Source organism: Polypterus senegalus, chromosome 13 (assembly GCF_016835505.1).
Source record: "Polypterus senegalus isolate Bchr_013 chromosome 13, ASM1683550v1, whole genome shotgun sequence".
Taxonomy (NCBI): Eukaryota; Metazoa; Chordata; class Cladistia; order Polypteriformes; family Polypteridae; genus Polypterus; species Polypterus senegalus.
This window is the reverse complement of record NC_053166.1, coordinates 152,718,651-152,734,072: the sequence shown is the minus strand read 5'-3', so window position 1 is coordinate 152,734,072 and position 15,422 is coordinate 152,718,651. Positions and strand designations below refer to the sequence as shown.

General features: G+C 41.5%; 1 protein-coding gene across 1 annotated transcript in view; it reads left to right on the top strand.

Moving 5' to 3' along the window:
- The window catches only part of LOC120543352, an 84,214-nt gene that overhangs the window by 34,013 nt on the left and 34,779 nt on the right, over window positions 1–15,422 (top strand). Inside the window, exons 2-6 of the mRNA XM_039776386.1 lie at window positions 956–1,141; window positions 3,007–3,072; window positions 6,796–7,122; window positions 9,288–9,441; window positions 15,066–15,257. Of these exons, the coding sequence (XP_039632320.1) occupies window positions 956–1,141; window positions 3,007–3,072; window positions 6,796–7,122; window positions 9,288–9,441; window positions 15,066–15,257 (925 nt within the window). The remainder of the gene's footprint in view (window positions 1–955; window positions 1,142–3,006; window positions 3,073–6,795; window positions 7,123–9,287; window positions 9,442–15,065; window positions 15,258–15,422) is intronic.

The following is a 15,422-nucleotide window of genomic DNA, read 5'->3' as shown; positions in this document are numbered from 1 at the left end:
CTTGATGTGGACCCCCCCCCAAGTACTTGTAAATGTGGACCACCTCTACATCCACTCACTGAATAGTAACCAGACATAGAGGCTGTTTGGTGTGGTGAAAGTCAATAAGCAGTTTCTTGGTTTTGCTGATGTTATGTTGCAGATCATTCTCCTTGCACCAAGAAACAAAGTTCTCCCCCTGACTCCTCTCCTCTGTCTCGGGCCCCCATTTCAGTTCACCCTATAAGTGCAGAATCATCTGAGAACTGCTACAAGTGACATGGCCTGGTGTTTTATTTATAGTCTGAGGTGTACAGAGTGAAGAGAAGCAGAGAGGCCTACTCCTGGTGGTGCTCCAGAGTTGCTCACACAGTCCTTAAGTCTTACAAGCTTAGGTCTGCCTGACGGACAGGACACCATCAGCTCATCCACTTGCAGATCTCTGAGATTAACCCTTACAGGGATGGCTGGATGGTATTGAATGCACAGGAGAAATAAAAAGCATCCTCCTCATAGTGCTGCTGGCATCATCCAGCCTTGTGGAGCAGACAGATCATTGTGTCCTCCACACCAATATTTGTCCAATAGGCAAACTGCAGTGGGTCCAGGTGGTCTACCACAAGATGCCTCATATGGTCCAGCACCAGCCTCTCGCAGGCCTTCATGATACAAGACTGTGTACGGCATCTGAATTTTGAAAACTATAATATAACATCTCACTTTTTTCCTTGCTTTTTTGGCTTGAAAAAACCTAAGAAATGGTTTTAATGATGGGTAAGTAAACATAACGAGCACAAATCCATTTAAAGAATTTAGTGATGGGCTGTGAGTGAACAGCCATTTTCAGTAAAATAATGTATTTTTCATGTTGTTAAAAATAAGAAGTCACAAATCAAATAAAGAAATTGTTCCTTAATATCCTCAAGCCCTTAATCCTCTTTTTTTTGTTCTTCTCTTTCTCTGTTTCACATAACAGAGATAGGTTGTCTTTGAAATCTCCATTTTCTGAAACCGAGCAAATTAAAGGAGAGAAACTGAGTCAACCAAAGAGAAATCGTCAACCTACCATCTACGTGGACCTGCGAAATGCAAAACCAACCGGTCAGTTCAGTCGCACTGAGCCTAAGGAACACTTGGCAATCTGTGAAGTCAAAGCAGAAAGGTGCGGAGATCAAGCAGGGCCTTGGAATGTCAGGGTCTGGTGCTTACCCCGTTCTGAATGAGCACATGTTAGAGAAGAAACAAATGTTGAAATGAAATTGAATCTGTTATGTAGAGAAATTCAATATTTTATATAACCAAAAATGAAGCATTTTTTTTATTACACATCACTTTATGTAAAACATGTTTAGCTTCTAATTCATATATATGGCATTGATTACATAAGAGGGTACTAAAAATAAGGTATTGCGTGGCAAGGGGTATGTTTTTATTTGAATCTTTGTGTGTGTGTGTGTGTATATGTATGTATATATGTATATAATATTACATTCATTGCTGCGGTGGGTTGGCACCCTGCCCAGGATTGGTTCCTGCCTTGTGCCCTGTGTTGGCTGGGATTGGCTCCAGCAGACCCCCGTGACCCTGTATTCGGATTCAGCGGGTTAGAAAATGGATGGATGGATTACATTCATTGCCATTGCATTCGTAGTCCGAGTCCCGACCTGAATTGGGACCTACAGGCTGTCAAATAAACAAACCACACGCCGTTGCGCAGTGTAAAGGGACTTTGTCTGTGATGCTAACGTCTGAGGTTCGATCACCGAGAGGGGAGCAGTAGAGTGTGTACGCCTGATGAGCCCAAAATGAGGGTGAAACGTGTGTCGTGTACTCCTTTTTCATTATTTGACAGTAAACTATACAACACATACATATATATTTGAATGGCAGAAACAATTTATTCACAAAACATAATTCATATGTGCAAGGTGATTTACAGGAATGTCTCAACCTTGTCACCATCTTGTTCAATACACAAAAACCAATGAGCAACAGTACCATTTAAAGCCCGGACACACATTTCGCACGGAATAGATGTTCCCACAGTCCATATTCTGTCCTTCGGGTCATTGATATCACAAACTTTCCTATTATACACACACTCCTTCACCGTACCCCATAACCAGAAATCACAAGGTGCCAAATCAGGGGAGGGTTTAGGCCATGGCAATGGTCCACCACAGCTTATCCATCAACCTGGAAAGGTGTGGTCGCGATAAAAATAATTCATTAGTGTTTACATAATTTTGACTAATATATATGTGTGTGTGTGTGTGTGTATGTAAGTAATACTAATAGCAGCACCTGGCATTGCCCAGGTAAGTCATTTTAATCTGTGGTCCTTTTCTCTGCTAATATGGATTCCACTCACTGTGAGCCAATAAGCCAGCAGGCGGCACTGTTCTTAAAACTCATTGTATTAAAAAGGAAAAAACTCCCCAGAGGTATCCTCATTGTCAAAATGTTTGTTTCCATGGTAGTCTGTTGTCTCCTTTTGACAGATTAAGATATGTGTGCAAAATTTTGTAGAGCTTGGACCAAGGGTGGAGAATCATGTGCTGAACAAACGCACCCCACCTTGAGCTGCTATATAAGATGAGATACAATACCGTGCCTCTATAGAGTATTCACCTTCTTTGAAGTTTTAACATTTCATTTTTATTTAAGATTAAATCTCTGTGGAATTAATTTTGCTGTCACCAGCACACTTCACAGTGGCAATGGTGTGATTTTTTGATAATATGCCATGTAACATGGTGTTTAGTCTCAAATGTGATCTCATCAGACCACAGAACCTTCTTCCAGCTGACTTCAGAATCTCCCGTATGCCTCCTGCCGAGATGTCTTGTGTGTTTTTTTTATATATAGAGAGAAAGAGAGACTAAATGTATACTGTATATAAACGATAATATGTAACAAGTTCAGTTTATGTATATTGCGTATACTCTGTAGTTTTATGTATACAGCATGGTCTCTTGCAGTCATTAATGCATTGCATATTTTAAAGCTTTAAATATTGTTTTTTAGCTGGTGCAGCATTTCATCATCGTCAGATGAGGAGGAGTCGAGTGACATCCATGCCGCACAGACAATGTAGGATACCCTCCAGAATTTTTACTTTTTACTTGTACTTCTATTTATTGTTGTGTTCATGTTTTTTTTTAATATTGCAAGTTCGCCACACCTGGGCTTATGTCATGTCACTTAAATCCTTGAAATCCTGTGCTTCACACGCTCTTATTGTTTCGTTGCTAAACAGTTGTTCCAGTGTAACCTGCTCAAATTCCCCAAAGGATGTTGGCTCAGTATGGAGGTAAAAACTCAACCATATGTTTCTGATTGAGTCGAAAGGTTCAAAGCTGGTGTAACAAAAACAAGCGTAACCGATGAAGCTCGATCTGGTTGACCATCAACATCACACACACACACACACAAGCCCACATCGACATGGCAGAAGCCTTCATCAGAGAAGACTGATGGATTATGTTGTCCACTGTTGATGCACATTTGGATATCCGCTATAGATCTGCATGTGCCATAGTGCATGATGACTTGGGGTGCCACAAAGTAGTTGCAAGATGGCTCTCCAAACAGCTTACTGACCTGCAGGCCAACGTCCTTTGGTGAATTTCATCAGGTTTCTCTCCTTCTGACACGTTGTTCCTATGGAACGTTGTTCAACAGTGGTGCAATCCCACAGCAGAGCGTCCATGTTCATTTGACCTTGGCTTCAACTACACTAATGGCAGAGTGCTGTACTATGTGTGTTTTAACTACCCATAAGCCATTGTGAACAATGTGCATTCGTTGTTTGTTTAGTTGTGGATCCAAACTGCTCTGTGATGGATGAGCTGAGGTCTGACTTGGCGACTGCTGTATAGAACTGAATCAACACCTCCTCTGGTAGATTATTATGGAGTCTATGCTATACGTGTCTCTCTGTCACTTTGGGGTTGTTATCATTGAGAATTCTCTTTCTATCGTTGTTTTCATTGTTAAGCTGGTATTACAAAGTTAGTTTTTCTACTGTTACATTTATTGATTTGCATGACAGCATTCTAAATAGGACATGTGAGTAGGTTCATGTCGCTCATGACGATTTACAGGATGTTGTAAACCTGATTGTGACTGAAAAACAAATGTGATCGCACGTTACTCAAACCTTTGGGTTATACAGAGTCTCCCTAAAATACATTTAATTGTAGTTTGCATACTCTAATATCAATCAATCAATCAACATTTATTTATATAGCACATATTCATACAAAAAAATGTAGCTCAAAGTGCTTTACAAAATGAATAGAAAAATAGAAGACACAATAAAAAATAAACATAAGTCAACATTAATTAACATAGAATAAGTAAGGTCCGATGGCCAGGGTGGACAGAAAAACAAAAAAACTCCAAAAGCTGGAGAAAAAATAAAATCTGTAGGGTTCCAGACCAAGAGACCGCCCAGTCCCCTCTGGGCAATCTACCTAACATAAGTCAAACAGTCCTCTTTGTATTTAGGGTTTTCATGGAAGGACCTGATGATGATGGTCACGTAGACTTCTGGCTTTCAGTCCATCAATGTTGGTGCATCATGATGCTTGAAGTAGGTGAAAGGTGAGAAGGTTGAAAAGGTGAAACAAAGAAACCAGAAAAAGAAACAGAAGAGAGAGTTGGGGTCAGTACAGATTTTAGAGCCACCATGAATAGTTATTATGATGAATTGAACATGCAGAGTATCAGGATTAAGTTAAAGTGAAGTTAGGAGAAGGCCATGTTAAAGTAATGTGTTTTCAGCAGTGTTTTAAAGTGCTCTACTGTATCAGCCTGGTGAATTCCTATTGGCAGGCTATTCCAGATTTTAGGTGCATAACAGCAGAAGGCCGCCTCACCACTTCTTTTAAGTTTAGTTCTTGGAATTCTAAGGAGACACTCATTTGAAGATCTAAGGTTACGATTTGGAATATAAGGTGTCAGGCATTCCGATATATAAGATGGAGCGAGATTATTTAAGGCTTTATAAACCATAAGCAGTATTTTAAAGTCAATCCTGAATGACACAGGTAACCAGTGTAGTGACATCAAAACTGGAGAAATGTGTTCGGATTTTCTTTTCCCAGTTAGGATTCTAGCAGCTGCATTCTGCACTCGTTGCAAGTGATTTATGTCTTTTTGGGTAGTCCTGAGAGGAGTGCGTTACAGTAATCTAGTCGACTGAAAACAATTCAGTGAATTAATTTCTCAGCATCTTTCAATGATATAAGAGGTTTAACTTTTGCTATGTTTCTTAAGTGAAAAAATGCTGTCCTAGTGGTCTGATGAATATGCGTTTTAAAATTCAGGTTACAGTCAACAGTTACCCTAAGTTTTTTACTTCCGTCTTAACTTTTAATCCTAGTGCATCAAGTTTATTTCTGATAACCTCATTGAATCCATTATTGCCAATTACTAAAATTTCAGTTTTCTCTTTATTTAGTTTGAGAAAATTACTATTCATCCATTCAGAAATACCAGTAAGACATTGTGTTAGTGAATTGAGAGAGTCGGAGTCATCAGGTGCTATTGATAAGTACAGCTGTGTGTCATCAGCATAGCTGTGGTAACTCACGTTGTGCCCTGAGATAATCTGACCTAACGGAAGCATGTAGATTGAGAAGAGCAGCGGACCCAGGATAGAGCCTTGTGGAACACCATATTAGATATCATGTGTCTTTGAGATGTGATTACCACAACTAACAAAGAATTTTCTCCCTGCCAGGTAGGATTCAAACCAATTTAAGACCTGCCAGAGAGGCCCACCCATTGACTAAGGCGATTTCTAAGAATATTGTGATCAATGGTGTCAAATGCAGCACTCAGATCTAAGAGGATGAGAACAGATAAATGGCCTCTGTCTGCATTTACCCGCAAGTCATTTACTACTTTAACGAGTGCAGTTTCTGTGCTGTGATTTGTTCTGAAGCCTGACTGAAATGTATCAAGAATAGCAGGTTTATTGAGGTGGTCATTTAACTGCATAATGACTGCCTTCTCTAGAATTTTACTTAAGAAGGGCAGGTTAGAGATGGGTCTAAAATTTTCAAAGGCAGAGGGGTCAAGATTATGTTTCTTAAGAAGGGGTTTAACTACAGCAGTCTTAAGACAGTCTGGAAAGACCCCCGTATCTAATGACGAATTTACTATGTCCAGAATATTATCAATTAGCACGTCTGATATTTCTTTGAAAAACCTTGTTGGTATCGGGTCAAGGATGCAGGTGGAGGGTTTCAGTTGAGAGGTTATACTGTGTAATTCAGGTAAATCTATCCTGGTGAAAGAGTTTAATTTGTTTATAACGGAGTACCAGGGCTTTGGAGGTTCTGCAGTGTTGGAGAGATATACTATGTTACTGTATCTCTAATATCATAAATTTTTTGATTGAAAAATACAGCAATGTTCTCACAGGTTTCACTGGAAGTATTCTGGGGGCATTCCTTTGTGTTACCTGGTTTAACAGACGATCAATTGTAGAGAATAAGACTCTGGGATTACTAGTAATATATTAATTAACAGGTGCCATTCAAACTCCTCACAGTGGCTGGGTGGGGTTTTGACCCCAATCTCGTGGTACTTTGTGGCAGCAGCGCTAATTACTGCCCCCTTCTGCATACTGTATATAATTGGTCAGCCACCTTAAGTCACATTACTTGAGCGGGATCTTGGTGAGTCGGGGTCCGTCCTGACAAATGGCCGCACCTCTTCAGTAACTTACATCATCACAAGATGTTAAAATTGTACATTTTATATTCTGATTTTTATTTTATTTTTTTTCTTCTCTTGTATAAGTTTACTTACAGGAAAAAGCATTCTGCTTCAGAAGCTTAAGGAGGCAAATAAAGAAAATGCTGCAAATGCGTTAAATTTTAGTCCAAAAAAGCCATTTTGTGATTCCAAGAAGCCCAAGGAAGGACTGATCTTGCCGAGCAGCAAGAGGAGAAAAAAGTGCAGCAGAAGTGAAATCGGGACATCGAATGACCTGACGTGTCCGCGCCCCGTGGCAGAGGACAAGAAGCACGTTAATGGAGCGGCTGAGGAGAAGCTTCCAAAAAATGAGCCGCCGAGTCGAGAGCCTGCCTTGAATGGTGATACAAGAAGCTCTGCAGTGATTAATGGGTATGGATTTCATTCTTCAGTATGCACCAGAAATTTCCTTAAAGATTAGATAAATCAGCAAGTCATGGGGGCGTCAGCCTTTAATATTGGCTTTGAGAATAGTGGTTTGGAATTGCTTATTAAAGGTGGCTACACAAATACGATCATCACAAAACACCTTCATTGAAAAATCTTATCAAAATGCATTACTGTAGCTTACTCAGTATGTAACATGGCATCCAAGGCACAGACGTCTTAAATATAGAATTATTATTTTAGAAGCTCTGTGAACGTGCCAGAAAATTGAATATTATTTGTAAATCATTCATTGATTCTGGAGCTTCTGGAAAGGATGCCAGTCTACGGCCGGGCATACTCTCCCTCATACAGTGCTGCTGGGCCAGTTGAAAGTCCCCAATTATCCCAAGCTGCTTCTTGATTTGCTGCTGGGATATCCTCTGCCCCTCGATTGCCATCAGCAGGTTTGTAACATCAGAAGTCTGGGTTTATTCTGTTGTTTAAAAACACAGATATTAATCCTAATTAATGCCTTTTGTCCACACTACCTCAGCATTTTCAGCCACTGAACTTGGAGACTTTTGAAATGCTCTCCACAGCAATAAACTTCTAAAAATGCCAGCAACGCATTGCTGTTTGAATGGGTGAAAATGGAGAGTGTTGAAAACGCTGACCCTAAATCACACACTGATTGGTCGGTATGAATTACGTGGCCCTTCCCTGATTGGGTCCTGCTGGTTGTAAAGTCTCAATCCCCGATTGCTCACCCTTCGCTGAAGACTCCCATAGTACAACAGAGCAGACATAGAAGAGTTTCTTCCCATGGTGCTTGTTGTGTTGCTTACCCGTAAGCATCAAAATTGTGTTTTGTGCAGCTTGAATGTTGCAAACGTGCGTAAAATGCAAACAATTTACTGGTCACTACAGCTTTGGGACATATCCCATGGCTGGCACCTTTACCGTCCCTTTGAGGATTTTTCCACCAATGTGCTTGTGCCCACTGTAGGTGAACGTCTGTGTCGTGTACGGTTTTGGTCGTTTTAATGTGAATGGAGATTCTTTCGTAAATAATATGTGAACACTACTGTGGACAGGCGGCACGGTGGCGTGTGGGTAGCACTGCTGCCTCGCAGTTAGGAGACCCAGGTTTGTTTCCTGGGTCCTCCCTGCGGTGGAGTTTGCATGTTCTCCCCGTGTCTGCGTGGATTTCCTCCTGGTGCTCCGGTTTCCTCCCACAGTCCAAAGACATGCAGGTAAGGTGTATTGGTGATTCTAAATTGTCCCGTGTGTGTGTGTGTGTGTGTGCCCTGCGGTGGGCTGGTGCCCTGCCCGGGGTTTGTTTCCTGCCTTGCACCCTGTGTTGGCTGGGATTGACTCCAGCAGACCCCGCCGTGACCCTGTAGTTAGGGTATAGCGGGTTGGATAATGGATGGATAGTGTGGACAGAGATTATTTTTATTTGGAAGTAGGGAGTAAACTGGAATCACTGGAGTGAAGCGAGCAGAATGCCAAAACCAATTGCTTAATTGCTAAGCCTTAAATCTTCAAAATTCTTCTCAGTCAGAACAATATGGATGTCAGCCTTTCTCCTTGATTTGCTCCTGTGAGTGTAATGCAAATTGTTTATAACAATGCTAATGGCTTTACAGGTGGCACAGTGGTGCAGCAGTTAGCTCTACTGCCATACGGCCCCAGCAGACCACCCCAGACACTGTCCACGTGCAGGCTGCACATTCCCTCCGTGTATGGATGGGTTTATTTCTAGGGACCCTCATTACTAGACTTGCAGCTTTGACTGATGTGTGACTTTTAGTTGGTCCAGTGTAGGTGATGGCCTGATGTCCCATCTGGGGTTGGTTTGCGTCATGCACCAGATCGCTACCGCATCGAACTTAACAAGAGGCTTAGGAAACAGAGGGGTGATTGATGGCTTTACTGTTGAATTTTGCAGGTTCAGCCAAGTGTGCCAAGTCTTATAAAACTTGCGTCTCACAAGCACACCATGCCATCTCAAAAGTCTAGAGATGCTGCACCATTCTTCATGGATGGCATGATGCTCATTTTGCTCACATCCATTCTAACTCCCCACTTTCTTCACATGAATTGAAAGCAGCAAAAAAGAGAAATCCATTCCATGCAGGTCTTCATGTGTGCATTTCTCTCTACAGCATAATGGATTCTGCAAATTTGGGGCAGAAAGAGAACGCCAAACGACAAGCACACCGGCAGCGTCTGCACAGTCATCTGGAGAGCCTGAAACCAAGACGCTCCGTGTGTGGCAGACAGGCAGCCGCACAGACAACTGAGCTTCTGTATGACCCGGTGAGTGGCCTCAGGCCATTGTCATGTAAAAGTTCCCCCTAATTTAGTCCAAGTGAAGATTCATAGATTTAAATTCAGCAACGTGCAGTTAAAGAGAAGAAATATGGACAAAATGACTGCCCAGAAATGAACTGAGTGATAAACTTCTTTGGAACAGGTTTGTTGTGCCCATCTTTGCATTTGGGGATGGTGCCAACTCTAATGAACACTGACATTAAAGAATTTATTATCCTGTACCCTTGTTGTCCATTACAAGGCTTGGAGGAACCTGGCACAAGAACCCCAGTGTACATTCATGCCAAGTCGCTAGTAAGCCTGGCAGGCACACCTTAGGGACGTGAAAAGAAACCTGACAACACAGGCACGTTGTCCTGCTGATAATCTTTCCCTTGCTATTGATAACTCCTTTGTCTCCCCTTCACCTCAAGTCAAGGGTCTGGGTGTCACCATTGATAGCACTTTATCTTTCCAATCTCTCATTAAAAACGTCTCCCGGTCTGCCTACTTTCACCTACATAATATTAATCGCACTCCCCATAACACTGCCATCCTTGTTCACAGTCTTGGTACGTCTCGTCTGGACTATTACAATTCGCTCCTCTTTGGTCGCTGTAATAAATCTCTCCATAAGCTTCAGCTGGTCCAGAATTCTGCTGCCTGCATCATAACTCGAACCCCGTCTATTCACCATATTACTCCGGTCTTGCAGCAGCTTCATCGGCTCTCGATTAAAGTTTCTTATTGATTTTAAAGTTCTTCTGTTAACATTTAAGGCCATTCATAACCTCGCCACCTCCATATCTGTTCAACCTTCTTCTTGTTGCCATTCCTTCCCGTAACCTTAGATCGTCTTCCTCCATCTACCTGATCGCCTGTCTAACCACCGATGGGAGCGGAGCATTCAGCCGTTCTTCTCCCAAGCCCTGGAACTCGCTGCCTACTGAGCTTAGAAACACTGAATCATTCTCAACTTTCAAATGTAAACTTAAAACCCATCTGATCAAAATGGCTTTTCTCCAAGATTACAATGGCTTTGTTTGGTTTTAACTTCTTATATTTCTGGTCATTTTTGTTCTGTTTATAATGTGCTTTTTATTTATTGTTCGTTCGGTGACCTTGAGTGCTTAGAAAGGCGCCTTTGTATTATAATAATAATAATAATAATAATATCTCTGAACTTAACACCTTAATGGAGAAGGCTGGATGATGTTGAATACTAAAGCTAATAATAATAATTACAACCCTGTGCTTTGCCCTGCCCGCACAGTGGCACGGTGGACAAATGGACAAACTGGTGAGGAAGGCAGGCTGTATTGTAGACACAGAGCTGGACAGTTTGACATTCGTGGCAGAGCGACGGGCGCTGAGCAGACTCCTGTCAATCATGGAGAATCCCCTGCATCCACTGAACAGGATCATCTCCAGACAGAGGGGCAGCTTCAGAGACAGACTGCTGTCACCGTCCTGCTCCACTGACAGACTGAGGAGACCCCACACTATGCGACTCTTCAATTTCACCCGGGGGGCGTAAACGTTAATATTATACAAAGTTATTGTCGTCTGTTTTACCTGCATTTTCATCACTCTTTAATTTAATATTGTTTTTTATCAGTATGTTGTTGCTGGAGTATAAGATTCCCTCACTTTACTAACTTCAGGAAATAACATCTAACCATGACGAAAAATGTACTAAAGTCAGGAAGAATGATTAAACCTGTTTACATAGTAGCCCTCCTGTCGCCCTTCTCTGTAACGTTCCATAAAATGTGCAGTCTGACTAAATTAGTAAATCAAGGGGCATCGATTTTCTGAGACATTTCTGAAGGGGAAATCCGCCACTGCATAAGCTGAAACACGCAAAGTCCAAAGATCAATTGTCAAGCTGAAGACAGGTCACAAGATTCATATAAAAAATCTAAGTCAGTACCAGGAACCTCTACACGAGAACATGGCATGCAAGTTATTTGCACGGTCTTTATTTTTCATGAAAAGTTTGTAAAGCCTGTTTAATGGAATAGCCATCTTTAAATAACATGGCAGCCGAGTCATGCTGGCTCACACCTAGAAAGCACATAGAATCAAAGTGATTAGTTAGATAAAACGGCGACACTTCTAATAAAAAACGCACAGAATGGTGAAAGTGCCATCACTGAAATAATGGTAAAATTAAGAAAAAAAAACAATAAAACAAATAGTAACACTCTTTGTGTAACCCTGAGAAATGTCTTCTAATCTGAGTCTTTGTTTACTTCAGCTGAAGATGCTCGCCCTGTTCAGCTGCCAATTATAACAACTACTCTGAGTAAGGAGACCGGGTACGAACCTTGGCCTTGTGTCCTGGTTGCCATGGTTAGAGTTGTAAAAGTATCTATTTATTTTTTAAATGTTATATTTCTCTTTCATGGTTGCACTATTGTCCATGTTAGGACAGCTCTTTTATTATTTAAACTAAGACACAATGTTCGCTGCTCAGCTCATCTTGAATCCAGTACTCCCAGACAGGAAGGGAAAAGGACAAGCAAAATTTTATCAAGGATGGCTGATGCCAGCAAGTGAAAAATCAGAATAATCTGGACGAGAACAGGCCTTTCAGCCCAACAAAGCTCACCAGTCCTGTCCACTTAAATCTTCTAAAATAACATCAAGTCGTGTTCTTAAAGTCCTACTGTCCACCACACTACTTGGTCACTTATTCCAGGTGTCTGTGGTTCTCTCTCAAACATTAGAACGTTTGTGTGAAATTTACCCTTAACAAGTTTCTGACTGTGTCTCCGTGTTCTTGATGAACTCATTGTAAAATACAAGTCTCAATCCACTGGACTAATCCCCTTCATAATTTTAAACACTTCAGTCAGGTCTCCTCTAAATATTCTTTGACTTTAACTGAAAAGGCTCAGCTCTTTTAATCTTCCTTCATAAGTCATCCCTCCTACCGACCTTAATCAGTCTCCTCTCTGGACTTTTTCTAGCGCTGCTATGTCCTTTTTTTAACTGGAGGACAAAACTGTACACAGTACACGAGATGAGGCCTCAACAGTGCATTCTAGCTTCAGCAGAACCTCCTTAGACTTGTAGTCCACACATCAAGGCGCTATATAACCTGACATTCTGCCAGCCTTCTTAATGGCTTCTCATAAATTGGACTTTCGGTTTTCAGACCTCCCATTGCGTATTCAAACCTCACATTTTAATTTCCTACATGTAATACTTTACATTTACTGGCACTCCACAAATCTGCCCAAGCCTGTATGCTGTCCAAATCCCTCTATAATAATTCAATGGATTTGAGATTAACTACCAATCCAGTGAGCTTGGTATCATCTGGAAATTTAACCAGCTTGTTCTTTATTTTCCTATCCAAATCACTTATAGATACAGTGGGTACGGAAAGTATTCAGACCCCCTTCAATTTTTCACTCTTTGTTATATTGCAGCCATTTGCTAAAATCATTTCAATTAATTTTTTCCCCATTAATGTACACACAGCACCCCATATTGACAGACAAAAAAAAGATTTTTTGAAATTTTTGCAGATTTATTAAAAAAGAAAAACTGAAATATCACATGGTCCTAAGTATTCAGACCCTTTGAACCCTCAGTATTTAGTAGAAGCCCCCTTTTGAGCTCATACAGCCATGAGTCTTCTTGGGAAAGAGGCAACAAGTTTTTCACACCTGGATTTGGGGATCCTCTGCCATTCCTCCTTGCAGATCCTCTCCAGTTCTGTCAGGTTGGATGGTAAACGTTGATGGACAGCCATTTTTAGGTCTCTCCAGAGATGCTCAATTGGGTTTAAGTCATTGCTCTGGCTGGGCCATTCAAGAACAGTCACAGAGTTGTTGTGAAGCCACTCCTTTGTTATTTTAGCTGTTTGCTTAGGGTCATTGTCTTGTTGGAAGGTAAACCTTCGGCCCAGTCTGAGGTCCTTAGCACTCGGGAGAAGGTTTTTGTCCAGGATATCCCTGTAATTGGCCGCATTCATCTTTCCCTCGATTGCAACCAGTCGTCCTGTCCCTGCAGCTGAAAAACACCCCAACATGCATGATGCTGCCACCGCCATGCTTCACTGTGGGGACTGTATTGGACAAGTGATGAGCAGTGCCTGGTTGTCTCCACACATACCGCTTAGAATTAAGGCCAAAAAGTTCTATCTTGGTCTCATCAGACCAGAGAATCTTATTTCTCATCATCTCAGAGTCCTTCAGGTGTCTTTTAGCAAACTCCAATTAATTAATTTAAATGATTTTAGCAAATGGCTGCAATATAACAAAGAGTGAAAAATTGAAGGGGGTCTGAATACTTTCCGTACCCACTGTATATACACAGGGTGACACGGAAAAACGGGAACTTTTGAAAAACCCAATAAAAATAGAAGAAAACCAACAAAAAAAGTTTTATTGACAGCAGTTGAACCACTACAACTTGCCTTTTAAGAGACAGTAATCCAAATTATCAATGTCTGAAAATGACATCCTGTAGATGGCGTCCTCCTGTACGTATGCATTCTTCCAATCTGCTGTTGAGGTTCCCCATTGATCGCTGCAACATCTCAGCTGGGATACCATGAATTTCGTCTTGAATTCTTGGTTTCAATTCATTCAGTGTCCTTGGCCGAGTCGTGTAGACCCGACTCTTAAGGTAGCCCCACAAGAAAAAATCACAAATGGACAAATCCGGTGATCTTGAGGGCCAGGGAATGTCACCGAATCTTGAGATGATACGGTTACCGAACAATTCTCGCACAGCTGCCATTGATTGCCTTGCAATTGATTAGTAAATTACTAAATGGCGAGATTGTTTACAGCTCACGCTATTGGTCCAAGAGTTTATGATATGCAAACGCCCACCTGAGAGAGTAACCACAGAACACACGGCCTTTTTTTTCCTATGTATTGTGCCTATGTGACCACATGGTAATACCAGAACTATTCCAAAGCGACGTTTGCTCTGTTTTTTGTATCTCACACCCTCATACACCTTTATCGTAAGAGCATCCCTTATCTACGATTAGAAGAAAATATGAAGCAGGTGTTAAATTAAAAGTCATTGAAGTGGCAAAAGAAATTGGTAACTGTGCTGCTGCAACAAAATTCGATGTGTCTGAGAAACTGATGTGAGATTGGAGGAGGCAAGAAGATGTAAAAAAAAAAAAATGTAAGTGTAATATTTTTGAATGGGCGTACAAGTTGGGGTTTGATTTTATGATTGAGGTTTTGGGTTTCAAGACCCAGCTTATATGCAAGTATATACTGTATATACATATTATAAATCGCAGCGGCCCCCCCAGCACTGACCCCTGAGGGACCCCACTCTTAACTTCACCCAATTCTGATAGGGTTCCCCGCACCATAGCTCACTGCTTCCTGTGTCTGAGTCAATTTTGCACCCACCTGCACGCCACACGCTGAATTCCCACCTCTTTTTGTTTGGCGCCTGTCATCTCATGTGGCAGCTTACCAGAATCTTGGCAGCCAACTTGTTAAAAAGGTGAAGAGACTATGGCATTGTTAGGAATTGGGATCAGGTTGTATGAACAGCTTCATTCTGTCATATCTCTGAAAGAGAGATCCAAAAATAAAAATGGTTGTAGTATGGCATGATAAAGGAATCCTTCTGCTTTTCAGGAAGCCTCGTTTTCTCCTTTTATACACACTTTGCCTCCAGACATTGGGAGCAGTGAAAGTCTGCTGCTGACCATTCGTCTTTCAAGTCCAGGGCAGGCAGCAGCCATTGGCCAGACCGCTGCCAACAGCCTAGATTCAGTCTTGATGGGATGCAACGTCTACAATGCTTTGCTCGCCTGGCTCCTTGCTTTGGTAAGTTGTTTATGTACAAATGTTTTGTAACAGAACTTGATTTATGAGTCCATTACACCTGCAGATAGCACTGATTCTAACTGCCTGAACTACTAAACACATTTCACTCATCTTGTCTGGTACTCCTACACCACTTAGCATTCAAGATGGTGGGGCTAACCTTAG